The following is a 23,802-nucleotide window of genomic DNA, read 5'->3' as shown; positions in this document are numbered from 1 at the left end:
TTATGTATTACTTAACATAGCGATGTGATCAGTTGTAATGCTAAAATCTGTTCTCTGGTTCTGTCTGTGTTCTAACACCATTTCTGAAAGCTGAATACTGAAAGAACCATTTGCTTCATGCTTATCTCTTCCTTGACAATGAGATGTTTCTTTTCAGCCTGTATACAGTGTGTGTTGTATTCATAATGTGTTGCTTTCTAATTAAGAATTTGTCTCAAACTGCTGATCTGTTGGTGTGCAGTAAACCCAAGATGTTTCTTATCTTAGATTTTTTTCTTCTTTCTGATGGATTTTCCTTTTAGTTTGAAAATAAAATTAGGCAGCTAGTAAAAGTATAAGTCATTCAGGTGACTGGTGCTAAGTAACTTAAATAAGGTTTAATCTCCTTCTCTTAGTATTGTTTGCTTTGTCTACATCTGTCATCCTTTTTCAGATAAGTCACTAAATGAAACCTTAGTGTAGTCACCAGACTGCGTGTCTGTCAATGGCCTTTCCTTTTTATTTAAACAAAAGCACCTATAGATTTTTAAACAAAAGCACCTATACATTTGCTAATAAATGTTTATAAGCCAGATTCAATTACTTGCCTCTAAAGGGCAAAAGCTATTGGTATTTAGCTGGTGATACATGGCATTTCTCTCTAAAGCATGATCTAACTTTTTTAGGTGTTGGTTCCATGCAAAGGAAGCCTTTCAAGCAACAGTCTTTCGACCTGCCAGTTTGAATCTTATGTTCTGAAGCCGCTAGAAGAAAATTTTCAGACCTTAAATGGAAAGGTATTTCTGTTTTGGTATCTGATTATAGCTTGGGGACACTCCAATAAATGATTCACTGCAATTGATGACTCATAGTGTGAACTAATGGTTCTCTTCACTAGCAGAGGTAGGTAGGAGTTAGAGCTAACTGGCAAAAGTAGTATGTTCCCCATCTAAACCAAGGTTCTTGGAGATATACTGCTTTGTAGCAAAAGCTGTAGTTTTGGCATGTACACAAAAGTAGTTGTCCTGTTCAGATGGTAACACTGTCTCTGATTTCAGCTTACTACTTCAGCGAAGCACTTTGTCAATTTATCTGTGTTTTATGGCTGCTAGGAATTTTGTTGTGTGGCTGGAGGGCCTTTATCACTTAGTTAAGAACTGTCTCTTTAGCTTTCAAGCAAATGGTGGCCTGCCTATGTTGTATGCCGATGCAAGTTCACCAAGGCTTAAGGCAAAATTATGGTGGTATCAAGTTGTATCTGAGGCCTGATATATTGATACAGTTCAATAAGTAGAGTAGAAACTGACTAATGTAGCAGCAAGCCATGATAACCAATGCTAACACTGCATAGGATCACATTTTTTTTTCACTTGTAATTTTGCAATACAGTCTCAGATTTTGCACCTGTTTTCAGGCTATCATCTAGATCTTCCTACTGCAGATGTCAGCACTGGAGTTGCTTGAAGATAAAGCTGAGTGTGAGAAATGTAGACAAGATGTGTAGTGTTTTTCTGAAGCTGGACTTAGGCCCAAATTCTAAGTTGTTTTTCAATTTCCCTTCTACTAAAAGTGGTCTAAAATCTAGATATAAGTCAAATAGTCACTTAAACCTTGGAGATTGTCTGAAACCAGTAGTAGTAGACTTCTAAAGAAAGTAGGTGTAAGTAAGGCTTATCTAGCCATTATAGACTGAAGGAGTCTCTGTTTCAATGTCTACACAGCATGAGAATATGAAATCTCTTGAATCTGGGGCTTTCCTGTCTTGCAAGATTCTCTTCTTTCCCTGGCAATGTACCTGTGCAATGCAGAAGCCAAAGAGTAACTTTCTTCTGGTGGAGTTTTTCACTTGATCTGGTTTTCATTTTGTTTCAGGAGATCTTCATACAAGGAAACCTCATCATTTTAGGAACTGGTTTTAATTATCATCTCTCAGTACCTGTTCTTTTTGAAGAAACATTTTACAATGAAAAAGAAGAAAGCTTTAGTATATTGTGCATAGCTCATCCATTGGAAAAGACTGAAAGCTCAAGTATGTATTGAAGTGTTAACTTGGTGGTCTTGTTTGCACAGTGAGCAAATTCATATGTTATGCTCAATACTTTTCCTTCATTCTGAGAAGCGTTGGCTTGGTTGAAAGCTCTTGGCATTTATTGGCCTACTGGGGTGGATGTTGGTATGCTGCTGGAGAGAAATATTAAGCTGCTGCCAGGCAAACTTAATTCTGTAGGGTCTATGCCCCAGTCTCAGCACTAAAAATCATCTGCAGAATACTTGATCCAGCATGTTATTTTTTAGTGCTGAGTGCTTGAAAAAGGGATTTAGTCTGAAATGTGACATGTGTCTTGAGATGCAAGGTGGATGCATAAAAAACCTGGAGAGGTAAATTCTTTTGTGATCACATCATCAGTGGTTAGAGGTTGTATAGCACAGTTATGTAGCAGCTCTTCTGGTGGTAGCGTGTCTCATTAAATTGAATGTGTTAATTTTTGTCCTAGTACTGAAAGTGCTCTTGATAAGGCTGGAACGCTATTTACAAGGCTACTATTAAAGCTGTGAATGTAACAGGATTTCCTTGTGAATTTGTGTAACAATCTGTGTTTACTAATTAAAAGGAACAGAAGCTTCTTAAAACATATGCTTTTTCTGAAATAAAAACATCTAGTCTTCCTAAATACATAAGAATATTTGAAACAAATGATGACAAAGTGAAGTAATACTAGGGTAGTGTGAAAATAGTACTGTAAGCAAAGTATGGAAGTTTTTCTAAAAAAAAAAAGCTGGCATACATATAGGCTTAAATTCTATAAATGTTAATCTAAATCTAAAAATATTCTTGTGGTGTTCCTTTTTTGGCCATTACTTAATGTAGTGTTATAGCAGTCTTTCAGAAGTGAGGTAATTTGTAATTTCAAAAGTAATTTGAAATGAATGAGATCTAAGCCTGTTATTAGTTGGCTGCCTTTGATTGCAAATGAAAGACTTGCCTAAAAAAAATTTTGGAAAAGCAATGTGAATTTTAAGTGAGGGATCCAATTGTCCTATGAGAAGGAAAGTGGATTTGGCTTAATGTTTACATGAAGCAACTTTGCTCTCCCATTCAGAGAAAATGTGTCTAAATAAAGAATAAGTTACGTAAAAATCCAAGATGGGATTTTTACAGCTCACTTAGAGCACACTGACTTCCTGCATGGGCATTCAGTCAATACTGTAATGTGCTTTTCTTCTACTTTCAAGCTTGATGTGCACTCAGATTGAGTTGTGTATGTGCAATAAATTACCCGAGGGTAAAAAAGCATATGAAATCAGTTTTAGCTATTCCAAATACATACTTGACATAAAAGGCAAGAGAGCCTATTCTACATGTGTGCAATATTGTTTTTAGTAAAAGAATTTAATACATCACAAGTTGGCTGTGTATGTAGGGACAGAAAGTACTTTACCATGCATACATATTAAACCTATGTGTTAATTCTTGGCTTTCATTTTAGGTGAATCAACAGCTTCATCAAACTCCTATTCTCTTAAAAATATTGAAGATGTTAGAGAATTCTTGGGAAGGCACTGTGAGAGATTTGATAAATACATAGGATCTTTCTATAGAACATTTAAAGAACATGAAAGGAAAAGCCTCCGTCACTACATAGTCAGTATCTTAGTTCTTAATGTTTAATTTACTAAATATAATTCAGTTCACTGTTCTGGATATCTTTGTCTTATTGAGCTTTTCTGTGTCAGAGTAGTCTAGCGTTGAGGAAGGTGGGAAGGGAGAAAGTAGAATTCTTAATTGTGAATTACCACATCTTAACTATTAGGTAAAGGCAAATTTTCTAGCTAAAAATTTTACCATAGTGCACAGTTCTAAGGCAGGGAAGACTTCCTTTCTTTGCTTATTTATGCTTTGTTGCTTCAAGTCAGATTAACTTGAATCTGAATGCTTTTTTTTTTCTTTTCTCCCCTCCAGGATTCTGTCAGTGCACTTTATACCAAATGTCTCCAGCATCTTTTGAGAGATTCACACTTGGTAAACACTTATTCCACTAAATATATAGTACATAGTGTTACTTAATAAATTATCTAACTTGCTGTTTGTATGGCTGTCCTTTTCTAGAAGATGCTTGCAAAGCAAGAAGAGCAGATGAATCTGATTAAACAAGCAGTTGAAGTAAGCATCTGAAATGAAGGAAAATAATTAGCAAACTATTTTTAACTCTGCCTTTCATGCCTAAACTACTGGGTTTTTTCTACAGATGTATATCCACCATGCTATTTATGATCTAGTCTTCAAATATGTGGGGACTATTGAGGCAAGTGAGGTAAGTTTGATTGCTAAAGATTAGTTACATTAATGTAATGCATTTAAAAAAAACCTCTTGCCTTTCTATTGATTAGGATGCTGCTTTTAACAAAATCACGAGGAGCCTTCAAGACCTGCAGCAAAAAGACATTGGAGTGAAGCCTGAGTTCAGGTGAGAGATGATTATGTGGCCTCTTTGAGGAGTCACTGAGATCCTGTTTTAAATAGGTCTCAGGCCAGCCAAAAAGTGTCTTCCTTCAGACAATAGCAAGTTTTCTTATACTTCATTCCTTTGAGATGGAAAGGTAAATCTTTGCAAGTGTCATTTTAGGGCAGTCTTTGCGTTGATCATTATCTGCTTTGCTCTTACATTCTTATGCTTCCGTCTCAATCTACAGGGTACAGAAATGCAAGTCTACTTGGAGTAGAGATGGAAATATTTTAATGCCATTCTTCATTTCAACTCTGAATAAGTTAAAACTTGGGTTTTGGACATCCTGTACAGGAACTCTGTATGCTAACAATTTCTTTCAAATTATTTTGTAGTTTTAATATACCACGTGCAAAGCGAGAACTGGGTCAGTTGAACAAATGTACCTCCCCTCAACAGAAGCTACTTTGTCTAAGAAAAGTGGTACAAATTATTATGCAATCTCCTAGCCAAAGAGGTCAGTAATTAGTGAATTAATAACTTAATTTTAAACTTTTTCTTAACCAATACACACAAAGCACTTTGATATATAAACAAGCTGTTTGGATAGCATTTGTAGATTAAACACAATTAGACTGGGCTCTGCCTTGCAGGTCTCTAAACAAAGCAAAATGGAGAGGTAAGATAGACACTCCAGCATTGTTTCTCATGGGGTGAGCTGGGGTACTTGGTTAGCTTATATGTGTGTTAGCTAGAGCATGTGAGAAGCTTGCATGTGCTATAGGACACTTTCTTATGCAGAAGAATTGAGGGTCATCCATTTTAAACACTGAGGATCACTGCTGGATCATTCTTGTCTATTTGTCCATGCTCCTTGATAATCTTGAAATCGATGCTGTTGAGGTGCATCTTTTGCAAATGCAGTGTTGGTGGGGGACAAACAAACCTTCTATAAGCTGCGTTCAAAGTGCTACCATGGATTACAGGAATGATTCTGTGATAGGAAAGCATGGACCTCTTAACCCAGTATTTATTTTGTCTAGCCTGGAGAAAGAAGATACTTCCACTAAGGAAATGGAGTAGTACAATCAACTTAAGCTTTCCCTACTTCATCTTGTCCTTTTTCAGGAAGAATTCTGGGTTATGGAAAAGTGTATCAACTTAGAGGGTAGTTTTTTTGTCCTCAAGGATTTCAGAAATCTTGAGCAGGTGCTCTGGCCCTTTCTGTATAGGAAGGAGGGGATGCTAGTCAAATATTGCAATTTGTACAGTACAAACTGTAATTGTTTTTGGCTCCTGGTACCTATTTTAAAGGGAAATTGAGAACATTTGAAGGGCTGCCTTGGTAACTCAATGCATCCTCTAATAGTAGGGCTGGCCCTTAGTCTTAGGAGGTGGAACTCCACTTATAGGTATTGTCTTGATTTGAACCATGACATGACTAACATCAAATGTAATTTTTTTTAGTTAACATGGAAACCATGTGTGCAGATGATCTTCTCTCTGTTTTGCTGTATTTACTTGTAAAAACAGAAATCCCAAACTGGTATGTAACTATTTTGGCTATACAGAGCTCCATCATATCATATTGTATGTAGTGTTGCTGTAGGGGCAAATGTTTCTGAACATGTAATAACTTACTGAAAGTGTAAGAGGGGCTGATGTAATGCAGAAAACTATTTTTAGTAGGACAAACAGTGAAGATATATTACAGCTGTGACTGAATGAAGGACCTATCAGGAATTCAAGTACTGTCTTTGCTGTTTTGATTCCTAGCCTAGAAAAAAGTTGTAATGGGAGGCCATCTCTATATGAAATCTGCATGTCAATACAGACTTCACAGACTGGTCCTTCCTCATCTGTGTTTGGGGCTGTGAAACCTTTATGCAGCTTCTAGATGTTTGATTCATTTCATCTAGAGAAACTAGATTTGAATGCTTAATTGCTTGCTGCTAGCCTATGCCATTGTGTTTATCTCTCCTCACTATGAGTAAAAGTGTATCTAGACCTTCCACCTGTAACTGAACTGAATTTTAGTGTTAGTGTATCCCATATCTCAGATTAGTATTTTTCCTTTAATTTGTAGTTATCGCTTCGCACTGGTGCTTATGGTGCTTGCAACATTAACATGTTTGAAATGTGTGAAAAAATATCCCACTGCTGTCCTTATCCTGTCCTTCATATTCCTTATATCCAATTAATAACTTTTCACTGAATAGTTAAGACCTAAGCAGAGTTCTGATCTATCTACAAAGCTCAGAACAGTCATAGTATTGCTAGCCTAACAATCCTTCTAGAAGCTTTTTTTAGCCCACACCTATTGTCTGCCTGGATTGCCTAAGATGAGTTGCAGTATTAAGATATGCCATGCTAGTGTCGTCTTATTTTTAGTCGTTCATGGCTTTAACTTTTTATTTCAGGATGGCCAACTTGAGTTACATAAAGAACTTCAGGCTTTGCAGTTCAGTGAAGGATGAATTGGGATACTGTCTAACCTCAATTGAGGCTGCAATAGAATACATACGACAAGGCAACCTCTCTGACAGATCAACAGTAAGCTACTCTTAGTCTGTCAAATGTGTGTTTGATAAGCTTGTAGGACTGTGTACCACTGTGGGAGTAAATTCAGTCAGAGGATACAAACAGCTAACAACTCATTTCTTTAAGTGCAAAAAAGAAACTCTTGAAGTAACTATACCTGAAGCAAATGCTAAAATGATCTAAATTATTACAATGAAGTCCTAATCCTGTAGCAATACTTGTTCATTGTATACTCCTTGAGGAAGTAGTTAAATGTCAAGTCTGCCTCTTCATATGATTAGAGGAAAAATGACAGCACTATTTTCAACAGCTGAGTCTTCAATAAGTTTAATATCTCCTGTTTATACTCTTTCTATCATGGTTGTGAAAGCAATGCAGTACTTGAGAGTAGGCATAGCTTAAACAGATTTTTCTTTAATAATTTTAAACTTAGCTATGCTAGCAGAATGGAGATTGCAGTGTAACTTAGAATTATTCAGTAAATTTTTGTACTCAAAATTCAGTGTGTTTGCAGTGCAGATTACTATGTTGCACCAAGTTGATAGTTTAGTGGGAATGCAGGACTATGATAAGGTGGTATTTGAAGGTCAAATTTGTCTCTCGGGATCTCTAACCTAGCAGGGGCAGGAAGTTTGTGGATGCATGAGTTATTTCCTACTGGGCAACTAGACCTTCTGTCAGGTCAAATCCCTGCAGGCCAATCAAGGATGATATTGATGTGACTTTAGAAACTTCTGTGGTTTAATAACTTTGTAGCTTATTTAGTAAAGGAATCCAGTCTTACTGCTCCTGTAAAACTTTCTACTGTTGCAAAATTAGGTTCTCCTGATCTGATGTGGAAATCAAAAGGAGTGAACTTGGAACCAGAGTGAATTCAACGTGCCTCAGTCTGCCCAACTGCAAAGCACTGGAATCTAATTGCAGGGGCCAGAATAATGGCTCAGTGTGCAGGGCTTGGGATGGGACAACCTGGGGCACAGTCTTAAAGAAGAAGCACTTAAAATAACATTTTAGCCTTTTGTTATTTTTGGTTTCATTCTTTTCTGGGATCTTTCCATGAACCTGTTGTGCATAGGTTTGTTTTGTACACTCAAAAAAAAAAAAAGGCACTCTCTCACTTTGTGTAAAGAGACTGTGGTATTTCTTGTCTGTAATGCTGTATTGAATTATGTTTAAAAAAAATAAATGTTAGTTTAAAAAGAAAATCTGCTGGACAACTTTGGTCCTGCTGTCGCTTGGCTATCATGAACAATCAATATACAAATAGCAATGCTGGTGGTCTGGATGGAGAACTGGAACCAAAGTAGAATTGTCTTCCACAAAACTGCCAGCAAATTGAAAAAAACAAAACAAAAAACCTTAAATTTCTAGAATAAAAACCATTTCCTATTAAATGCCTGGTCCTATTCCTCCTTTATATAGCTAAGAATAGCAGGTTTTTATACTGGGATTGCTCTTGAGTGATTTTAACTTAAGTGCCACTGCCATTAAGATACTATATTTATTTCTTTGGGAGGCATCTGTCTTGAAAGATGAACATATTTGAGAAGCCTAACTGAGGGCAGTCTCGTACTGCTTACATTGCTGTCTGCACCAGTGTAAGAGCCAAGCAGTAAGTGTTTCTGTCTGTACCTCAGCTGGATCAGCTTTAGACCTAGAGTGCTAGCTTCTAACTTTCTCACTTCAATGAGTACAGTGAGCATGCAACAGGAACTCCTTCTATGTTGCCTTTCATAGGAGTTAACAGGGCTTGAAGGCAGCACCCTGAGATGAGATAGAAAACTAAACCTTGAAGACAAGGAAGAGGGTGCCCCCCTGCCCTCTAGCACAGCTGAAAAGGAAAGAGCTAAACCACCCTTTTCTTTTGTGTAGGGTAAGGGAGAAGAAGGTGGCACATAATGAAAAGGAAGAAACTAGGTAGTAAATAGCCCCTTGACAGGAATTGAGAAAGGGTAGTGAGGAGGTGGAAGAACATGGTAGGAACTTCTGGTAGCATTGCTCTCCTTTCATGAATTTATCAGTTGAGATATTTCCTTTATTCTCTTGTAGAAGAGATCACCTTTCTGTTTAAAGCAGCAGCAGCTGTCATGTTCATGCCCCATGGTTTCCTGTTCTGGATTGTGCTGGAAGGGGTTGTGGAATTTAAGTGAGCAGGAACATTGCTGTGCCCTGGGGCTTCATTACAGCCCCTCCTGTGGCTACACTTAATTTTATAGCTGGCCTCAGATGGAGCTTCTGGCAGCTGAGTAGTGCTATTGTCCAATCCCTAATGAAGCTAACTACATAAAGAAAACTCATCAGGGAGCTAATGTATCCTGTGGGGGGAAAAGGGCATATTATCACCCTCATGTCAGTAAGAAAATTGCACTTAGACACCTGCCAAGTCCTTTCATCCAAGGTCATGCAAGTCTTGGAGAGACGTTTTGGTTGTGGGGAACAGAGAAGTGCATAACTGATAGCACAGAAGATTCCATTTTATTTTCTGGGAGTTGTCACCTTTATTTAATTAGAACTCCAGTTAATAAGTATTGGACCTTAGTTACATTCCTATGCACAGCTAATGTGTAGTAAGACCCTCTAGTTCAGAGGGTTGAAGTAAGGTGTATACAGTAGGGAGTTAAAGCCAGCCACCAGGGAAGAGGCAGCATTTTGATTTCTGTATGGGAAGAACTGTAGGTGGCAATGAAGTTGGCATGGAGGAAGTGCAGGTGGGAGAAGCCAGGAAAGGAAGACTTGAACACAAACTGGGGCTAATAAAGTGTTTGGGCGGGAGAGGGAGTGGAGATAATTTCCCCAAGTCATCAGTTGTAGTCTGTGAAAGTCACCTTGGATAGGTCATTATACAGGTAAACCCTCATAGGTACAAATATTTCATTTCTCTAGTATAGAGAGTAGTGTTGGATAAAAAGATCATTAATGTTTGGATATGTATTTTCTAGACAATATAGATTTTAAATACCTGAGAGTCCCACTCAAAGCAATTTTTTTTTTTTAAACTCATGGAGTGCAAGTAAAGCTTGTACAAGTGAGTTTTGTCTTTGAAGGCCCAAACTTGCTTAATAGTTCAACCAATATCTGATTATTCTGCCATTCCATATTTCAATTTCAAAGATGTGTACTTTTACCTGGGATGGACTTTTTTTTCTGATCTATATAATAATTAAGATAATACCGCTATATAAGGATAGCTGTCTCAAGTGACTCTTTGAAATAATTATTCCACTTAGGGAATATACGGTAAAATACACTGTGGAAATAACAGTACTAAAACTACAGTAGGTCTTGCTAGTGGTTGCTTAGATTCTCCATACTAAAGTATGAAGCTGTCTGTGAGCATTCATATTAGAAATTCTGATTACACTTCAGGAACTTGTATCAGCAGTGAAGCTTTAACATTTTTTTCTAGTTAGTAAAATTTTCAATCAAATATTTCTTAGGCAAGTTAGTCCTGATCGTTGCTGAATTATCTATCAAAGGAGACTAGTGTTATGTGCCTTATAATTCTGAAAAGATATGCTTGGGTATCTTTAGCTAAAGTACTTAGGTTTGAAAAGATTGGTGAATATTTGTCATCTTGTATCTAAATACACACAACTTACTGTGAAGTACAGATCTGAACTTTTATCTCTAGACCTCACAATCATGTTTTTAACTACATTATTTGTTATACAATGGAGTTTTTTTTAGACAGCTTTATGAGAGGCATCTGCCTTGATTTTGAAACTTGAGTGATCGAATTTCTAGAAAATCTAAACTCTTTATTTTTGGTGTTCAGGTGATCTTGTTTATTTGCAGTTCACTGGTTTCTTAAACTTCATGCTGACTTACTAATGTCAAGAGTGAGACTTTTTTTACTCATTTATATCTGGTCTTTGCAGAAGCTATAGCCCGGGTCCTAAACCATCAAAGTTTATCTGATATATGGGCATCTATCTTAAATGCAGTGGTCTTCAGTTTGATGGATGCTGGGAGTCTTTCCATTTCTAAGGAGATAGTCATTATCCAAAAATAACATCCAAAGAAATGATACTCACTGCCAACCATAAGTAGTGGTTGATCAGAATCAACTATGTGCAAGTGTTTCCATCTCCTTTCCAAGAAAATGTTTTATTTGGATTGTTCTTTTATTTCATGTGAGGTTCAATGTTGCCATTTCAAAATCTGACTCTACTTAAGAATTTTAACCTGGTTTTGGAAGCATATATACTCTTTAGCACATCCTGAAGTGTATCTTCAGATTTCTCAAAAAATGGGAAGTACCGATGTGAGAGTTGCACTACATGTCTGCTTAGCTCAATCTCCAATTTTCAAGAAAGACCAATAGGAAACACTATATGAATGAGTCTGCTGCAGAGTAATGCTTCACCTGGTACAATCTTTTATTTTCCAGCAAGTAGCAGAGAGTTCAGTGGAGTCTTTGAGTCAGAGTTGTATCTGGGTCATCTTTTTTAATAGCCACCAGTAGACACATCTTACATGAATTTGTCTAATGCCTTTTTGGAGTCCATTTATACTTTTGATTTTTGCAACGTCCTATGGCAATGAGTTCTACAATAATAAATCATTTTTTATTCTCTCTCTTCTCCCTACTCCCTCTCCAGACCTAATGTGTGATGATTTTGTTGGGCATCCCAGTTCTTATATTTTGAGGAATAGTGGATTTTTTCACATGTTCCTTTGGGCTTTTTGTGATTTTTATAGACCACTGTAGCACGGTCAAATCTTTTCCAGAGTGAAGAATCCTAATTTCTCCTTGTAAGAAAGCTTTGTTGCACCTCTTATAGTTCTTGATGTCGTTTTTATGTCTTTTCTAGTTTTGCTGTGTTCTTTTTTAGATGGTACAACCATAATTTCATTAATGCTCACTTAGTTAATGGAGAATTACAGTAAAGGAATATTCTGGTGATCATCTCCTTATTACTTCTTTGAACAGCAGGTGTGCGGTCTTTTAAGTCTCAGAATCCTAAATGTGAAACTGATGTAGGTTTTACGTGCATCTGGTAATTCATAAGTGATAAATACAGCATTTAATATTTTAAAAGTTAATTCTACTGTTAGGGTACTTTACTTTTGCCTGTAAATGAGTGTGTATATATATAATTGATCTATATATTTTATTTTCAGGAATCTGAGAGACTGTGTGACAAGCTGCTTTTAAGACAAAGGATGAACTTGTTGTCACAGATGTCTGCTACTCCCATAGACTGCTTATTTAAGGTTAATAACTTTTATGGCAGAATATGTATGTACTTATGTATTGCATGTTTATGTCCCTTCATTTCTGCGATTTTCTGAAATGTAATGCAGTGTTAATTACATTAGTGCTGTGAAATGTGTTTTGGTAGATGCTAAAACTGTGTTTTGAATCTAGTGCATTTCTGTGCCAAAATGTTACCAAGTTAATATAATCTTATGGATTTCAGCACATGTTCTAAGAAATATGAAAGCAAATTAGGATGAAATGCTACTGCTGTTGGTATTGATTGACCTATTTAATGCACAGATGTGATATTACTATCTGATTGTCTCTCACAGCTTTTAGTGTTTGAAATTGAAAGAGTTTTCTGAAATAATTTAAATGTGGTCACCTGACAGCTACTTCATATTATATGTTAATCTCATATTGTCATTCTAAAAGAATTTTGCTTATACAAGGATATAAAGCAGAGCTTCTAATTATATGTGTTCACAGCTTATGGCTAGAGAATTAGTAATTTCATAGAAATGTTTTTGCGCAGAGGGAGCTCAATTTTATGACTGAGTCTAAAGAGAACAATAGGAATTGTTTTAATTTTTTATAGAAAGTGAAGTAAGCCAAGAACAGATTCTTTTTAATACTGAATGTCCATTAGGGGGTTTTGTGCTGTGACATTGTTCATTTCTGCTTTCTAATGCTTGAATACATGTCTTTTATAATTGGTTCCTTTTGTTTTGTGCTTCACTAAATTACTCTATTTTTTGTGGTTGGGTGTTTTTTTTTTTTCCTTTAAAGGAGGCTTTTTATATTGGTTTCTCATTCTCTTTCTTCTTTTGGCTTTTTGCAGCATATTGCTTCAGGTAATCGGGAGGAAGTGGAGCGATTACTAAGTCAAGGTGACAGTGATAAGGACACTGTACAGAAAATGTGTCATCCGCTCTGTTACTGTGACAAATGTGAGAAGCTAGTTTCTGGGTAAGCACTTTTCATCTCCACAAATACACAAAAAGCTATGTAAAAGTCTTCATCTAAGAAAGTACGGTGCTTTTGGTTATAGAGGAAGTTGGTAGCACTTCAGGATGTAGTAGAGAGCGTACATTCATGTGGTTTGAAAAAGCAGAAGAAATATTAGGATACTGAATGCCACGAACCAGCCAATTTTGTGATGGGGGCTGTATGTGCTTTGGTAAATATGGTGTGAAATGTTTCTTCTCTTGAACCTAACTTACATGTCTTGGACAAAACCACATCTCTTAACAAAATGTAAAACTCTGTATAGAATAATTTGTCAATGTGGAAGGATAAAGGATAAAAAGTTCCAAGATCAGTTTTTTGTCGGCCTTGGCAATTTCTCTCTTTCTTTCCTCCTTACCATTGCTGCATAGGTAACTGAGCTGCTTTTAAACCATTGTGTTTTAAAGGAAACTGAATGATCCTTCCATTATCACTCCATTTTCCCGAGATGACCGGGGATATACACCACTTCATATAGCTGCTATTTGTGGTGAGTATTGTTGGTTTTCTTCACTAGTGCTTTCTACTCCTTATGTTCCTTATCTTTATGTTAGCATGTTTTCCAACTTTGTGTTAAAGAGTGAATTTTGCATTAAATTGATTTCTGCTTATTTGCTATGGAAACTGGTATCTTGGCACAGATTGAAGTTATTGTATATTCTTTTAAGCTCAGTTCCTTATGGCTAAGCTATTGTTTGTTTGTTTGTTTGCTGGCTGTTTACTTTTGCCTTAGTGGTTACCACAGTAGTTCTTTCTTCAGCTGTGAAAAAAGTAAAAATGTGTCATCAGAAACCAGTCTTGTTTTAAAGAACTGGCAGATTGAGAAATTAATCTTTTTTCTCTGGCTATGCATGGTAGATCTGTACCATATCCTGTGTTGTAATGTTCATTATGCCATTGATCTTACATTTATTAGAAGATGTATTAATTTTCTTAGTGAGTTTTTTTTCAATAAATTTTCCTTTTTTATTATTATCTTGAATCACAATAGGAGAGTGCTTTGTGTGACATGGCTTTATTTTCTATTATTTTCTTACTCATAAGATACAAGCATAGCTTGCTTGTAGCTGGAGGTTATTTTATGGAGCTTTGACCTTGAGTAACCTGCAACAGAAAACCTAAATACCAAGGAGGTGAATATACAGTATATAGAAATATGGTATGCAGAAATGCAGGGTATCTTGGTTTATAGTTCATGTATGAATTTGAAAAGTAGCAATGTTCTTGTGCAAAGTTTACTTCTTTCTTTTAATGTCTGCATATTTTTCAAGGGCAAACATCATTAGTGGATTTACTAGTAGCCAAGGGAGCCATTGTCAATGCTACAGATTACCATGGTTCAACTCCACTTCACCTTGCCTGTCAGAAGGGATATCAAAACGTTACAGTAAGCACCAAAAGGCTTAATTAGAAATAAAAATAAATACTTAACCTAAATAATAATATGACTCTTACTAAGCTGTTCTACTGTTACTGTCATTTAGGTCTTCTGAGAAGCTTTTACCAGAACTGTGTACACTGTCAGAATTGAGGCTCTTTTATCACTGTAGTTTGCATGATATTTTATTTTTTCTTGTACTGCAAGGTTTTCAGCTATTTGTAATAACCAAGCAATTGACAGCTATGCATGCCTGATAATTCATCCATTTTATTAATACAAATCTCCAATACATAGTACAAATGGAGAGCCTGTTAACATCTCTGCTCTTGATTAAGACAGAAGAACCACTGCAGTCACTGGAATGAATTAAATGACTTCACATTGTGTTTAGGATATACTGTGTAACCACATTAATTATTGTGTACTTGAATTTTATATACGTGAGATTCTTCAGTTAGCATTATTGAAATTAAGCTGCGTCTTCACTTACATAGGCTCTTAACATGTAGGATAAATTCTCATGTAATATAGGTATTGCAGTGTTTGCCACAGTAGATTTTTTCAATGACAACTCTGAACATGTAAGAAGCAGCGTTTTTTTGGTTCCTAGGGTAGGGCAAAAACAGTATTATAATACCAAGAGAGTAGTGTCTGAAACAGGAGAGAGTAGTGTCTGAAACAGGAGAGACATAGCTAGTTTTTCATTAAGTGCTTTATCATGCTAGAAACCTAAAGGAATCTACAGAGTAACAATTGTTTGTCCATTAATTTTTTAGTTACTTAAATGTCTACTTTTATTTTTCTTTTAAGCTTCTCTTATTGCACTATAAGGCAAGTACTGATGTTCAGGACAATAATGGAAATACTCCACTTCATTTAGCTTGCACTTATGGTCATGAGGATGTAAGTAATTGTTTTGTAACAAACTAAATGGACGTTCTAATGGAATGGAATTAAACTGTGATGTGAATTTGCACTAAACTTCCATATTTTAAAAAGTAAATAAAAAACATATGGAGGCTAACTATTTAACACTGTAAATTAGGACTTTATTCAGTAGTTCATAGCAATTTTTATTATGCGTTCACATTAAAGATGATAGTATTGTGCAAATTTAGTTGAGTTATTTAACTCTTTGTTTAATGACACTGAACCATAAAAGCCTGCCCTTTAGGCAATGGATTATGTGAGCAGCAATGAAAAAAACCTTTTTAGGATTGCACGTGTTATATGAATTGAGAGACAATACTATAATTTATTGATAGCTTTCCTTTTCTTTCCAGTGCGTCAAAGCTTTAGTCTACTATGATGTACATTCCTGTAGACTAGATATTGGTAATGAAAAGGGAGATACTCCTCTCCATATAGCTGCTCGTTGGGGCTATCAAGGGATCATAGAAGTGCTTTTGCAAAATGGGGCAAATCCAGAAATTCAAAACCGGATGAAAGAGACTTCCCTACAGTGTGCATTAAATTCCAAGGTATTCCTCTTTATCTTCTAGCCTGATTTCTTTCTGATGCAATTCCACGGAGGTGTAGGTGCTTACCTGCTAATAGTAGTCTGCTAATTGTGGTCTGGTACTATTAAAGTGAAAATGTATGTTTGCCTTTAAGGAAGAAGGGTCACATTTTAAATCTAATAGCATGAATACAGTCTGTGGTATAGAACATAAACTTGTAAATGGGTACTTTTAATCTGCTCAGTCATAATTTGTTACTAATATTAGGTTGTTGGCTAATTTGTGTTTCAGTCAGTAGATTCCTCTTTACGTAGAGTTACATTGGTTCTCTATTAATATTTTTACGCAGATTTTGTCATTGATGGAATTAAACTATCTAACGTTTGAAAGAGGACAGAGTGCTTCTGAGGTAACAACCAATGCAAGTTGCTAAACTCTTTTTTGCCTGTGTTTAACCTGCTTAATCTGATAAGTAACTTTTTCTGTTTTGTTTTGTTTGTTTGGGTTTTTTTTTGCCAACTTTAAGTCACCACTTAGGTCTCCTCAGCGCTCAACAGAAACTTTCAGCAGAGGATCATCTACCTCAAGCCTGTCTTCAGCATCAACTGACACAAGGCAAGAAGAAGTAAAAAATAGTTATAAAGAGGTAAGACTGAGGTGTAAGTTTTAACAATAAGCAAAGTGAAGGAAGCTAGAAGAGTGGTATTTTGCAACACTGTTTTAATCTGCTTCTTCAGGAATAGCCTTCTGTCTGATTTGGAAAATTATATGCTGCTATCCTCAGGTGCTTGTCATCTCGGTATCTAAACACTTATTTTTGTATGGTATCAACTGCTCTGCTGGTTATTTCTGGGGGAAAATTGAAAGCATATTTGGAGTAGTTGTTCAGATTTACTGCAGTTAACTACATAATTTGAGAATTTGTTGAGGTTTACAAAATTATAATGTCAGTCAGGGCCCCAAGGACCTTGCTGTCCTGTCCAGGAACTGAATGCCATTGTTAGCTTGCAGAATCTGTCAGAGAAAAGAGACTAGTACAGGCATACTGGCAAACAACTTAACAAACTAGAATGTTAAGACAAGCTTTCAAAATAGGCATAGGGAATCAATTTTGTAACGTGTGAAGAAGTACACGCTATATACTAAATATCTTGCATGTATGTGTTTGCTGATTTTGCTCTGTCCACACCAACTAAGATGCCATCCTCTGAATTTTTTCATGTGGGACCTTAGATCCATACTTTCCCTTTATCCCCTCCTAAGACTGTCATGTCATCGCTCCTTCTGACACTTCTCTTTATTTTTTTCCCCAGTCCTTCTGTTTTGTTTTTTTTCCAAATTGACCTCCTTAGTATTTTTGTTTCTCTCCATATCACCTCTACATTCAAATGCTTCCTTTTCCTACTATTAAAAGGTTCTTCTTGTGCCAAAAGTTTCTGTTTTCTAAAAATGTTCAAGAAACTAAAAGATACAGAGTTTGACTGGACAATGTTACTTCACACTTTATTATCAGTTACTCTATGAGAGCCTCAGTGTAGGAGTGCACCTCCCTGTTTGTACAGAGTCAAGCACTCTAAATAAGGTCTAATGTACATAAAAATTCACCTCATAGATTGAGGATTTATTTTTCCTTAAAGGAACAAATTTGTCACACCCAAGAGCTAAGACTGTAGTTCAAACCAGGGAAGAAGATTACAAGCAGCTTATACTTTAGATTCTTGGGGTTAATGACCTTCTCCTGTAATCCAGCTTTAGTTCATTTCTCTTTGCCAAGTTTCACATGGGCTCACTGCTCTTATTCTTACTAAGCAAAGAGGCAAGGGCCTAATCCTGAGAGCACCCCATGAAGGGAATGCCACTGGAAGTAACGGGAAGCTGATAAGGTCAGTTTTCCAGACTTCAAAGCTTAGACCATGGATTAAGGGTATGCAGTTAGATCTTTATTAATCAATACTGCTGGTGAATTAAACTATTTGCTTAAATGAGCCAGTCATGGTGTGTGTCTTGTATATGGCTTGTTTACAACTTAGAAAAGAGAGAGTAAAAGAGCCAGGCACATAAATTTGGAACTTCCTCTGTTGGAACTAATAACTCCTTGCACATTTGCTGTTCAACAACAGAAAAACTGAGCATGTGAGTGAATTGCAATAGATTTGTTTAATCTATTTTTACATTTAAAGGAAGGTACTTCTGTTCCATGGAGGAGTGAGAAAGCAAACTGGAAAGATGGGGAAATGCATGTAGTAGACATTTTGCCCTAAGTACTCTTAAATTATCTATAAGCTGCATAACAGATGTTGTATGCTTCTCCACTGCTAGGGCCTGAGGCAGTTTTTAGAACTGTAAGGAAGTTGTTATTTTTGGAAAGAAATTATCAGAGCTTGTAGGTCACTTGCTATTACTGTTAGGCATCTTGTTTGTGATGAGACCAGCTCCTGAAAATCATCAAGACCTTTACATTCTCCAGTGACATTATCCTGTATGATTAGGGGAAATTTATGGGAGGTACAGATCTCCCTAGTGTATATATATATATAGTCCATTTTAGATGTATATGTGTAGAGATTGGGATTCGGCTCACCTAACTTCAAATGTCTGAAAGACAGTTGTCTTAACTTTAGACATCTATTTTCCCTCCTTAGTCAGTGGAGAGAAATTGGTACCTCCAGAGAGGAATTAATCTCACACATGCTTAGTTTGACCTGAGTTGCACTTGAGTGTCATTTGTTGACTGCATTCTGTTCTGTAGTTACCAGAGAGGGAGTTTAAATGAATGGCTTAGATTTAGACAGCTAACTTTTAGATATTCAAAGTTAGGCAAGAGGAATCCTGCCTTGAGTGCCTAGTGCATGACTTCAAGGAGCTTCACCTTGTATTAGAAAGGTAGTAATAAAATAAAACTTAGCAGCTTTCCTAAAAAGAGATAAAAATGGATGGAGAGATTTAATCTAGCCTCTGATCTTTCACCTGTAGATGTGTCCTGTTCTTCTGCTAAAACCCTGAAGAAAGAGATCGGACCAGTAAACCATAACTTCCTTTTAGTCTCTTCCTTATTTGCTTTACCAAACACTGCTGTCACAGTCAGCAAGATAGTCATTTCTAGATAAAGATTGAAATGTGACTGTAGCTGTTACCCCATGACATCTTCAACTTGCAGGATGTTTCTTAATATTGAAACAAGTTTGTTTACACAGCAGCATCTTTGGTGATGATGGCACAGTGCTAGAATAATTTGCTATAATGCTGAAACAGACTTTCACAAAGCTTATTAAATGATTCTTCAACAATCTGCAGGGGCTGGAGAAGTTGGCTATTGATAGTACTAACAGACTCTCCCTGCCCTTTTACTGGCACCTATCCCATTTCTATCAGGTTAGATCTCAACACCTTCATGTGAGAGTAGAGAATGAGAGGAGAAGCGGGGAGACAAGTCCATCTCATTCTCCTGCTTTCACAAGCAATCGGAGGGATCAGGGGAATGGCATCAGCGCACTGCAGAGCACCTTCCATCTCTTCTTCCCCACACTTGCCTCTTTCCCCCCTGCAGAGCTCATAAACAGAATACCTACACCAAGCAGTTGTGCTCAGGCATTAGCTGGCCTGAGCATACACATACTTAATAGGTCTACTGCTGGTCCGCTGGAATAACTCTGAGTTGAAGAGACCTGGCTTTTGCTAATGCATACCCTTTGATATTTATATCTTTTCAGATTTTAAGAAAACAAATTTCATACTTGCAATCAAGTTAGGTTTGTAAATGTTTGTTTTTTAACATAGGAATAAACCAGTAATCTGAAGATGTGAAGTGAACAATTGGAAAGCATCTTTTTCATCTTAAACTGTTGTTTCTCAAATAGCAAAATAAAACCTGCCATCCTTTGTGCTTCTGGTAGCATATAATAGCTCAGCAAGAGTCCAAACAGTACTAGTGTTTATCAGGGTAGAAATTTGTCTTGAGTAGGGATTTTTAATGTTAGGTTCACAACAGAAATGCATGGTCAGCCGCTGCTGAAGCGGCATAATAACGTATATCAGCTTAGATGGCTTTGTTTATATGTGGACTACATGTCCTCTATTTAGGTAAGTACTGCTTATCTTTAACTAAGCAAGTCAGAGATCATCAAATGGCCACAGGCCTTGCACAACTTTTGTGTTTCATAAAGGCAGAAGGTTTTTCCTTTAAAACTTTATCAACAAATATGAAATGGGCCAGCAGTAATCCTACCACGTGAGCTTAGGAGGTTAGTAAAGGACACAGGATTTTCTATGTACAGCTTAATAACGATACTAACAAAGCAAATAAATTGTTTTCTTCATACATAGGTCGAAAAACTCCTAAGAGCAGTTGCTGATGGAGATCTGGAAATGGTGAGTCTTAGCATGGCTGTTGAATATTATTGAATTCCAATTTACCTCATTCAAATTGGGGAAGTTATTTGTAAATAATATTAAGTGAAGAATGCTTTGGGTAATACCTTCCTTCAGCAACAATTAATCAAATTCAGCTAATTTTCTACAAAGAATATTCACCCCATGTCCCCAAATTATTTTACCTACAGTGCTTTAAGGCCCATTATTTTGACATTTCCATGACCTCTTGCACTAAAGAAATTACTTTAAATGGAATAATTCCTTTGTGAAGGCCTGTCATTTAAAAATTTATGCATAGTCACCTCTAGGAGATGCAAAGAACTTGGGAAGAACAACATTCGGGGCAGGCAGGGCAGTTGAAAAGAAATATTGTGGGAAAGAGCAATTTATTTGTTTGCAGGTGCTCAAGCTGCACTGTCAAATGCCGTTGTTAGATGGGGAGCATGGTGCATTGCAGAACTGTAAAAGGATATGTATAGAGAGGTCACAATATTGGACTGGATATACAGTCAGCATGAAACAAAAAAAAAGGCAAAGTAGATGAGTTTTCAGGTAAACCTGATTTTTGACAGCAAATCCGATAGAAAGTGTTGTTATTCCCAGTTGCTTGTTCCTATGTCACAGAATTACATCATATCTTTTCCCATATGTGAATTGATGCACATGCTCGAGTGGCAGTGCTGTGCACCAGTTCTGGAAATTGAATATTGGGATTTACAGTTCACGTTTTGTTGACTTGGGAAGCATTCCAGTAATACAGAGTTTTTAAATCCACAAATGCTTTTTGATTCCTAAATTGCCAAGTTCTCTAATGCTTTGAATATTGTCTACTCTTTATTGTGTGTTTACTGCATGTAATAATTGTGCGTAGGTACTATAAATGAAAAATGGGCTCTTATTTTGTTTGTTGTGATACCTTTTTATTAATATTTCATACAGAGAGGAAATTTAGGTGACACCAGTCAGTACAGAGAAGTTATCTCAGGGCATACAACTTTCCTGTGGTTTGGATTTCACTTCAAGTAGATAGCTGATGGCTATAATAATACCAGTTTCAGAGTTGATATTCTGCAGTTTGTGATACTTACCACCTGTCTTGACATTTTTTAGTTACTATTGCCCTTTATTCATGAAAATTTGAACAATAAGGTGTTTCCAATGTCATTCTACTGAAAAATTGAAGATGGCACAGGAATCTTTACAACCTTTGTCTTTGGAAAGATGTATAAGGCTGTACATTTCTTAATTGTTTTGTAGTTCACAGAACAAAATCATGAACCCATGTGAGAATGCAGGGTTTCTCTGCTGTATACATGTTTTGAAAAATGTGTTTAGGTGATATGTACCAGGAGTTACAGATGCTAATGAAGCATCACACAGTCATAATAAAATAGATAATCTGCGTCACAAAATACATACCATGTTAATCTTGATTCTCTTATGTTTTATTCCAGTCAGATGATAGAAACAGATTAATTTATCAACTGATAGAGGAAAGAACTGTTCAGTTGTTAAGTAAATATCATTATCCTAGTTTACAATGTAACTTAATCTTAGTAATTATTTCCAGGTCAGCCCTTAAGTCATTTCAAGAAGCAGCAATACATACAATGGTGATATTTACCATCTTGCTGGCAAGTAACAAACACGAAGGTATTACAATTAACTTTTCACAGACTTTGTGAAAATCTAAACTGCATCATGAAAATATTTAAAGAAAATTAAATATAGTGCTATAATTTGCTGGAGAATTAGTATCTAGCACTGCTTAACAGATATCGGCAATGAAAAGCATATAGAAATCTAATTTATGCATTCAGATGACAGAATCACCTTATTTTGGGGGGCTTTACTTTCCGCATTACTCAAGTTCATGTAAAACTGTTCATTATAAAGAGAAGTGTCCAGTTGGATGGCAAAGGTTACAGCTTGCATATCTATTAAAAAACCGCAGTAATTTAAAAACTCTTATCTTGTTCTGACAGCCTGAGGTCTGTCTCCATAGGAACAGAAGCAGCAGTAGGGTCATTAATGCTGTTGTAGATTTCTGCTGTGACAGCCAATTGAGCTTTGCAAGAGGAGGCATTAAAAAAAAGTGCTATGAAACTGGACGATTTTAAAAAAATAATGTTATGCTGTGATTGTTCAGGAAGCCAGAAAACAACCTTTGTCATCATCATAGCACCTGCAAACTTCAAAAGCAAGAATGCTTTAGATTGGAGATAATGATGTTAATCAATGACAGTTATTTTAATTAGCTGACTCAATGGCAACTAACTCTACATCTTGAAAATAAAATTTAGCCCACTCTGGTAAATTTTCTGTGTCTCTAGTGAGAAAGAAGTATTTTGGGATGGTATGGAGGGAATAGCTGTATAGAAAGGATTAAACTTTATTCCCCAAGTATGTTTCAGAGTTATGCAGCAGCTTTTTGGGGGGAGGTTCTCAAACTGTACTTTTTATGTGTTTGGTGGTTGCTGAATTGGTAGAAAATTATTATAGCTCCATTATTGGTGGAGACTGTTAAGAGTTGTCTTAGCCCATTGTATATTGCTTTGAACAAAGCCTTTATGTGGCTCTAAGTCAGTAAATTATGGTGTAGAAGTAGTCAATACTGCTTAACATCAATTTTCGGTCTTTCATTCTTAGTGATTGGATTTGCTTGTCAGGTGTATGCCATGGCTCCTTAGTGATGGATGAACCATTCAGCTTTCAGCAAAGATACTTAGATTTAAAAAACAAGCAAATAAAAAAACTCCTTTTATTATTGGAGTGGGATAACACTAGAACAGACCTGGGAGGTTACAGAACCTCTTCTGTTAAAAGTATTTGACAAGAGATTGGTCAAAGTTCTGTCAATGGTATTAAGGAAGAATTGACTTTGTCTCAGCATAGAATACTGGATTAGGCACTCATCTGAAATTCCTTCCACCCAGCTAGTCCTGACTCTTCCAGTGGAATGGATATGTGCAAATCCACCGCAAAAAAAGCAAATATCTTGTATAAAATAAATATTGTGGAGCAGCTAAAAGTCTGGCATACAGGGTACAGTGCCCCTGGAGTGCTCTGCTAAATATTCCAGGAAGTGTGTTACTCTGCAATGTAAAGAAGGTTTTAGATGACAAGTTAACTGGCAAAGGAAGATTATGGACAATTTCCTGAGATGCTTCAGTGTGTGCTTAAAAGTACATTTGACCTTTTGACCAAAAAACCTTTAAACCAAAAAAAATGGCTATTCCACTGTAATTATAAAGAGGTATGCATGGAAGTAGCATGTTCAGATTTTTGGTGAGACACTAGTATTAGTATGTTGAGCTGTGTCTTTGGATAATGAAAGCAGCAGTATTGAGTTCTGATAGAAGATGGAGAAAGTGTCAGTTGTGAGAGTCTTGGTCAGTTTGCAGGGAAAGGGGG

At 36.4% G+C, this 23,802-nt stretch overlaps 1 protein-coding gene across 9 annotated transcripts in view; it reads left to right on the top strand.

Annotated features, from left to right (window-relative positions):
* Nucleotides 1–23,802, top strand: part of ANKRD27 (ankyrin repeat domain 27) — a 47,220-nt gene that overhangs the window by 11,367 nt on the left and 12,051 nt on the right. For 6 of the 9 annotated variants that reach the window (XM_072873709.1, XM_072873708.1, XM_072873710.1 and 3 more), the window contains 19 exons: nt 666–776; nt 1,852–2,008; nt 3,468–3,622; nt 3,941–4,000; nt 4,088–4,141; nt 4,227–4,292; nt 4,369–4,445; nt 4,820–4,941; nt 5,892–5,970; nt 6,845–6,977; nt 12,090–12,182; nt 13,010–13,137; nt 13,584–13,666; nt 14,448–14,563; nt 15,368–15,460; nt 15,841–16,038; nt 16,367–16,426; nt 16,544–16,663; nt 20,341–20,385. In XM_072873709.1, the coding sequence (XP_072729810.1) occupies nt 666–776; nt 1,852–2,008; nt 3,468–3,622; nt 3,941–4,000; nt 4,088–4,141; nt 4,227–4,292; nt 4,369–4,445; nt 4,820–4,941; nt 5,892–5,970; nt 6,845–6,977; nt 12,090–12,182; nt 13,010–13,137; nt 13,584–13,666; nt 14,448–14,563; nt 15,368–15,460; nt 15,841–16,038; nt 16,367–16,426; nt 16,544–16,663; nt 20,341–20,385 (1,950 nt within the window). The remainder of the gene's footprint in view (nt 1–665; nt 777–1,851; nt 2,009–3,467; nt 3,623–3,940; nt 4,001–4,087; nt 4,142–4,226; nt 4,293–4,368; nt 4,446–4,819; nt 4,942–5,891; nt 5,971–6,844; nt 6,978–12,089; nt 12,183–13,009; nt 13,138–13,583; nt 13,667–14,447; nt 14,564–15,367; nt 15,461–15,840; nt 16,039–16,366; nt 16,427–16,543; nt 16,664–20,340; nt 20,386–23,802) is intronic. The other 3 variants (XM_072873713.1, XM_072873714.1, XM_072873716.1) reach the window with 3 other exon arrangements.

This window comes from Ciconia boyciana, chromosome 9 (genome assembly GCF_034638445.1).
Source record: "Ciconia boyciana chromosome 9, ASM3463844v1, whole genome shotgun sequence".
Lineage (NCBI taxonomy): Eukaryota > Metazoa > Chordata > Aves > Ciconiiformes > Ciconiidae > Ciconia > Ciconia boyciana.
The sequence above is the reverse complement of the archived record's forward strand: the minus strand, read 5'-3'. Positions and strand labels throughout refer to the sequence as shown.